At 32.7% G+C, this 7,622-nt stretch overlaps 1 protein-coding gene and 1 long non-coding RNA gene across 3 annotated transcripts in view; one reads left to right on the top strand and one right to left on the bottom strand.

Moving 5' to 3' along the window:
* The window catches only part of LOC108742395 (5-oxoprolinase), a 49,401-nt gene extending 42,749 nt beyond the window's left edge, over positions 1 to 6,652 (top strand). Inside the window, exons 14-15 of the mRNA XM_025976384.1 lie at positions 6,219 to 6,316; positions 6,394 to 6,652. Coding sequence (XP_025832169.1) covers positions 6,219 to 6,316; positions 6,394 to 6,543 — 248 coding nt within the window. The 3' untranslated portion in view covers positions 6,544 to 6,652. The remainder of the gene's footprint in view (positions 1 to 6,218; positions 6,317 to 6,393) is intronic.
* The window catches only part of LOC108742404, a 93,113-nt gene that overhangs the window by 49,952 nt on the left and 35,539 nt on the right, over positions 1 to 7,622 (bottom strand). The gene's annotated exons all lie outside the window — the stretch shown is intronic.

Genomic DNA, 7,622 nt, shown 5'->3' with positions numbered 1-7,622 from the left:
GATACACATTTTCAGTAAATTGATATATATTATAAACCAGTGGGCAGATCTTGACGATTTTTTCATCTTATGCTCATTATATTTTACGAAAGGTTTTATTGTGAACTCCTTCTGAATATGACGACCCTGCACCTCCGTCATATTTGTTATTGAGTATCTACAACAAGAAGCGAAGGCGTTAAAAAATTGAAAAGCACAAAAGTGACTTGAAATAGCATAAATTAAATCCTCTTCTAACATCAATACTTCTATTGCCACATCATCACCTTCCCAGTTTATGTCATACCATCACTTACTATTTCTCTACATTCATCCAAATCTTTCATTACATCCTTCTTAAACAAGCATCAATGTTTCATCTCCGCTTTCACATATTTTTTTCTTAAGTATACTTTTTAACAGGATTATCCCATCACTATACTATTATTGGTTATACCAAACGGTTACTTATTATTTCTTTAGATTCATCTAAATCTTTCATTAAATCCTCATGTACACATATATCACTGTTTCATCGCTCCTTTCACATATTCTACATATTCTTTCCCCATTCTTAATCCAAAATATATGCCCTCTACTGTCACATCCAACTCTCAATCTTGTTAATACAATCGAACCTCGATGAGTCGAAAACATCCAAAACACGAAAAAATGTTTTGTTCTCTTCCCTTCAAGCTCCAAAACCTCCATTTCTCGAGATCTCAACCCTTTATTAGTCGAAATAAGTAGTGAGTCCCTTCAAGCCATTTTAGTACATATTTTTCCTTTATAACTCGAAAAATTACATTCATTTCCTTTCTAGAATATTCCTTTATACAGTTTTGCTAAAGCTCCCACAGCAATACCCATATATTTGACATTTTTTTTTGTTTTTTGTATGTATTTATTTTTCTCAAATGGTCTCTCTTTATCATCTCATTACATTTTTTACCTACTCATCTTTATCATTCCGACACACACGCTCATTTTAGCAATTTTAGCAATGAGTTTTTCGAAAAGAAAATAATTATAATTTAATATTTGTTGTTCTCTCTTAGTATGTATTAATTTTTTAAATTTGTATGTATGCCTGTTCTGATAATAATAATAATAAAAAAACCAATCGATTATGTGAGAAACTGTTTTTTCTTCGGTTCATAATATCGAGTGTTTACTGTGTCTACGATTGCGTCCTGATGGAGATAAGTGAAAAAAGAAAATTAATTATCCTGTACAATTCTAACGTCAGCTGCTGCGTCTACAATAAAATCATCGGGGACCGCTTTTATCTTACAAATACGAATCAGTAGGAAGGTATACGATCAATTTTAATTACTCAGGAAAATTCTAGCTAAAGCAGATGGGATCACTGTATTCCCAACTGAATGATAATAATAGCTCGGTTTAAGGTTAATTGTTATAGGAAATTTATGTTCCATGAGGGACTATAAAATAATATATCATGCTGTCCGCCAGAAAACTATCCACAGTATATGAAGAAGAAAGTCACGATTAAATGAGTAATAAGATAGGTACAGATGTGACTGTTTCAGAAAGTCCGTTATTATTTTATTAGTGCTATTAATCTATATATATATAAAAGAAAGTCGTTTTAGTAACACTATTTATAACTCAAGAACGGCTGAACCGATTTGGCTGAAAATTGGTGGGGAGGTAGCTTACAACCGGGAGAAGGACATAGGATATTTCCACCAGGAAAACGTCATATATGTAAACGCAACTGACATGGAATGACAAAACGCAAATGACAGCAAAATGAAAAATTTATAAATCAAATCATCAGTCTAGCCGTTCATTTGTTAAAAATGGTATAACAAAACGCAACTGACAGCTAAACGTAATGTTGACTATATTATTTTTTGCGAGCGAAGCCGCTGAGAAAAGCTAGTATGTATATAGAAAATAGATGAAATGAATTAAATCGATTGCCTATTTTTTCATTCGTTCAGGAAAGAAGAGTTTTTCGTAAATTGAAAGATAGCTTAAAGTTCATTGCACTTCTTAGTGATGCGAAGTGTTTTTCATTATCGCGTCGTTAATCCTAGGACTAGTTGGACATTTACCCCATCCCTTCTAACCTGCGTATAGATTCTATAAATATTATTTCTACCTATCCACTATTCCCCATTTTTTATCAAAATCACTTCTGCTCACTTTTCGCAAAAAAATATTTTCTTGATACTTTTTGAACTTCACACAACTTAGGAGGTTATTCGTTCCCTTAAACCATCTTTATCAGGCTTGTTATTATGTCAGAAACAAACCAATTACCTATACAAAATCATCCTACTACCCGCTGGCAGTTTATATTTTTGAATTAGGGAAGTTAAAATTTAATAAGTTAGTTCATGTTTTATATAAAAATATTTCAGCTAATTGGTTCTTTCACGTTTGAAGTTGTTTTAATGTCACAAAACGACCAAGTTTTTAACTCTTTGTGGACAATTACGATTAATTTTAGAAAGTAAATTGCTAAACATTTTTTATGTTGATATTTTAGTAAAATAATCATTCCGCTAATTGAATTTCCCACGTTTGAAGTTATTTTAATGTCACAAAACGACGAAGTTACGAACTCTTTGTGGATATTTAAGTAGAAACGGTTAATTAGTGAAGCTCGTGCAGATGCTGCAATAAGGTAAAACGTATAATTAGTTTTTTCAATAAATCCTGAACTAATCTAAAAGTATTTGTTATCTTAATTTTTTTTAATGGTCGTGCTATTTTTATAAATATGCAAAACTCTACAATTTAATCATATTTACCCTTAATTATCGGAAGGACGAAGATGCTGGGGTGGTGTTTGATTAAACTTATCCAATTACGTATCGTCATTAGAGGTTGCAGTTCCTGTCAGAGTTCAAGGCGATTCGAAAATTGGAAATCTTTTAATGAACAGATACACATTTTCAGTAAATTGCCGACGGAACGAACGAAACTTTAATAACAATTTCGTGCAAGACGCTCTTGATAATTAAAAATTTCTATAGTTATCCATCAATTAGATTTAGTAATTGATGTTTCAGTATTTTACAGCTGCAGCTTCAATTTAGGTGCATACGTAGCTGTTTCCAATTTGTTGGATTTGTAAGCTTCAAAATGTGATAGTAACTGCCACCCAACAATTAAAAGAATGATGAAAAATGTTTTTTTCCGTATTACTTGATTAATATATGGCTTTTATTGAATTTTTTAATTTTTAGAGAAGGAAGATGTTTTGCTGTGTAAGGAAGAGGATGACGTCTGTCATATTGAGAACATAATCCAATCTATACCCATTTTATCAATCGCAATTAGATGGAGAAGTACTATAAGTAGCCTAACAACATAAAGGATGTTGCGCGCACCATGCAACGGAACTTGCGCGCGCAAGTAATGAAAATAGTATGAAGTTAGCAACGTGATGCGAATTAGCGAGCACGTGCCCGATTCAAGCGCGGGATTGTCACCGATGGCTCGGATATCTCAGGTGTTGCAAGAGTCAGGAGGGTAGGGCTATACGATGAAATTATTTAAAAACGTAGTCAAAAATATTGGTTAAATAAATACATAATTATTGTTTGTATATGGCGTCTAAATAATTATGTAAATAGAAGGAAAACTTTTAACGCGCATGTATGTACAATTGTTATCATGATTAGTGTCTATTATTGTTGATAATACGATATGTATGGAGTCAAGGTGAGACTAAACAAGATCGAAATCGCGATCCACATGTGGCAGTTTCGATAAATTACTGACTTAGGGTGTGTTGCGAAATATAACCCAGCGTACTGGTCAATGCTGATGACGTCATGAATTGACGCCATACTGTTGCTTCGTTCCGAAATATGCTGGCCAGTTCGTAGCCGTCATATTGAAAATAGTGTTTGTGCTTATTAACAACAGTTTTGCTCCAAAAATTATTAAAGTTTCTTACAGTAAAAGATTCCTCAAATTCTGATGCACTCATGCCTCTTTGATATACTATTACGTCACACCTGTCTCACCAATACAATATAATATGGTGGCACACCAGTACAATATGGCGTCCAATCATGACGTCATCAGCACTGGCCAGTATGCTGGATTATATTTCGGAACACACCCTTAATAAAATATTTAGTCTGCATTGGTAGAATTCGGAATTATTTTGTGTAAAAAACTAATTGAATTTATTTTGGATTTTTGATAATAAAANGTTACCGGAAATCTATGAAATCTAGGAATTGTATATAATTTTTAGGAAATGTTTATAATTCCGAGGCTATTAAAGAAATGTCTAAAATACAGTTTCATAGATTTTTAATACACACATATCCTGGGAAATGTATACATTTCCTAGGAATTGTATGAAATTCCGTTATTTTACTAGGAAATGTATAGAACTAATGCTTTCTGTGAATAAAATGAATACTATCCCCTCATTACGCTATCCTCGCGTATCCATTGTCATCTTGAATGTCATAAATTTCCGATTGCTATTTAGGAAATGTATAGATTTCCTAGGAAATATGTCCAATATAATTTATTTCACGCATTTCCGGGCGAATTTAGGAATTACATACATTTCCTAGGAATTGTTTACAATGACGAATTACATACATCTCCGTTAAGATATATAATGGTGACGTGTTGACAACCGACATAGGGATATCAGGTATATTATACGCAAAGCATCAAAGGGCGGCATCATCTTTTCAAAAATACAACGCGGTATAGGAAAATTCGTACAAATACCTTCAGTCATCTCTTCATAAAGCAATGCAAATAATGCAATGTAAAGCCTTTGAGGGTGTAATGTTTTGTTCAAGAGGTTTTGAGAGTGGAGTTATTTTAGGACCGCTTTCAAAGAATCAGGAGATATTTTTAGGTAGACGATGTTAAAAAATATATTCTATACGTTCACAAAATTAATAATTTTTGCTCGTGCTTTCGAAAAGAAATATGCCGACAACTAAATTTGAAGTTGGAAATGGTGAACGTATGGAATATATTTCTTCAATAACGTTTAACTGAAGACCATCTTAAAATAAACGAACTCTTAAAACCTTTTAAACAAAGCGGAATACTTTAAATTGCACCTCATCATCATCATAAGGTCGTCAGTCCTAAGACTGGTTGGATATGCACCTCCACTCTTTCCTATCCTGAACTAATCTTCGCATTTCCCTAAAACTATAACAGCCCACATCCTTAACTATTTGTGAACAGTAATCTAATCTAGGTCTATCTCTACTCCTCTTAACTCCCATTTCTGCCTCTAATATGTCTCTGACTAGACCTTCATGCCTGAGAAGCTGTCCTACCAACTTATCTCGCCTATTTTTTATTGACTTATTTTTTCTAATACCTCTTCATTTCTAACCTTTTCTATCCACGGTATCCTCATCATTCGCCTGTAATACCACATTTTGAACACTGCCCACTGTCCATGTTTCGCACCCGTACAGCGCCGTGCTCCAAACATACACCTTTAATAACCTTTTCGAATTTCTAAATTAACCGTTCGCGAACATGGAAGTGACTTTGTTTCATTGAAAGCGACTCGACCTTGCGCTATCCTCTTTTTTATATTCCTACTACTCCTTCCGTCCTAACTTATCTGACCTCCTAGATGCCTAAAAACAGCCACTTCTAATTTTTCGTCTTCTATCTTCATATTCGCTCTTTCTCTACTTTTCCTTTTTTTGTTTTACTTTTATTTATTTTCGTACAACACTGTTTTGTCAATACAGCTTCCATTTCTAGCTAACTCTAACTCTTCCTTGGTAGATGCTAATACTGCTATATAATCTGCAAATCTAAGCATACTAATTTTTTGCATCTGTAATATTTTAGTATTTATATGATATTTATAGGATTTTTTTTATCACGTAGCATTTTTTAATCTCATTATTTTGGAAATGTTTTAGGCATAAGTTGTAGGCTTTTGAAGGAAAATCAGCTGGTGGCTCCAAATGTGACTTCAATTATTTTTTGATATCTGAAATACCCATGAAGTTGAGGTGCTCTTAATTTTGCAGTACCTACCTATTACATTAATAAGAAATTACGAAAGAAAATAATTTTAAGAGTATTTTTGATTACAAAATCTCCTGCTAAATCGTACACCATTTGCCTAAAATGTTTCCTTAGAATAATGAGATCTAATCACGATATTTAATTGTCACAGGATAAATGACTTAACCTGCATAAAATCGTGGCTTTGTAATTGTTTAATTGTTTTCCCTAATTAGGTGGTACTCCAGGTGAAAGAGGAATTAATATTCTGGTGAAGAACAACGGTAGAACAATAAATCTTGGTCCTAAGACGGCTGTACCTATAGAACCAGGGGTAAGTAAAGAAAAAAAGAATTTTTAGTTAGATATCGTACTATGCGCTGTTTTGGAAATTAAAGTTTATACTTCCAGGACATATTCCAATTATTTACACCTGGAGGAGGAGGTTATGGATCTGAAGATTTAAAGGAGGAACACGAAAGAACCAGAAAGAATATTCCTTCGACGTTTGTCGAAAGAGGAAGTGTTTATGAATACAAACAAGCCCAAGAAGGTGTATGAAATTAAAAATAATGAAAAAGTATTTTAAAGGTCTGTAATTATAAGAATTAATATATTATGGGAGGATGATATACATATTGTTAAACAATAAATAATATTTAATATTAAATATGTTATTAATTTGTCTCCAACCAGTCTTCAGATTACGAAGAAGAAAATTCGTACAAATACCTAGACCTAGCTGTTGGTGCGTAAAGCCAAAGGTCTCGGGTTCGATTCCCGGCGAGTGTGTGACAATAGCAAAAATTTTTTATTTATTAACTTGAGGCAATTTATTATGGGTAAAAATTGAAAATTAATTTTCACATCAATATTTAATATAAGTTCAATTAATGCAATTTAAAGACTTTGAGAAGTCCTAGGTTTTGTTCAGAAAATTTTGAGAGTTTGGTTAATTTAGGATAGATTTAAGAGAAACTGGTGATATTTCCAGACAGATGTGGTTGAAAAAACATATTTCAGACGTCCATCAAAACAGGTATTGTCACTCGTGCGGTATAAAAAAGGGAAAGGCAAATAAATGTGTAATGTAAATAATAAGAAAAACGAAAGATAGGATGGACGCTTATAAGAGTCATGAAGGGTTAACAGAGACATATTAGAAGCAGAAACAGGAGTTAAAAGGGGCTGAGGAACACTTAGACTAGTTTGTTGCTTGCAAATGGTTTGAGCACGGAAATATATGAATATGTAGGTACTCTTTTTAATATAGAATTTTTCTGCTTATTTGTTTAGTGTACATTTGTGTAGTATGTCAATTTGAGAAAGAAAGCATTATTCTAGATAACACAAAATACGAAGATCACCAAAAAATGTCCTATCCTAATTTTAACCCTACTTACTCAGTTAGTTGAATGTGATTTTTTATTACCTAATAGCAATTTATAAACATGAAAAGCAAACACAGTGCTTAAATTAGTTAAAAAATCGGTTGTCTGTAAAGTCGGTTTACTGACGATAGTTGAACGTGACAACGTCATAAGAAAATACTGATGGAATGGTTTCATTTTTCAAAAGAAAATTTTAATTTTATTTGTTTGATAGATATTTTGTATGGATATAGAGAAGGAGGTAAATGG

This window comes from Agrilus planipennis, unplaced genomic scaffold (genome assembly GCF_000699045.2).
Source record: "Agrilus planipennis isolate EAB-ADULT unplaced genomic scaffold, Apla_2.0 scaffold332, whole genome shotgun sequence".
Classification (NCBI taxonomy): Eukaryota; Metazoa; Arthropoda; class Insecta; order Coleoptera; family Buprestidae; genus Agrilus; species Agrilus planipennis.
This window is presented reverse-complemented; position numbering and strand designations above follow the sequence as displayed.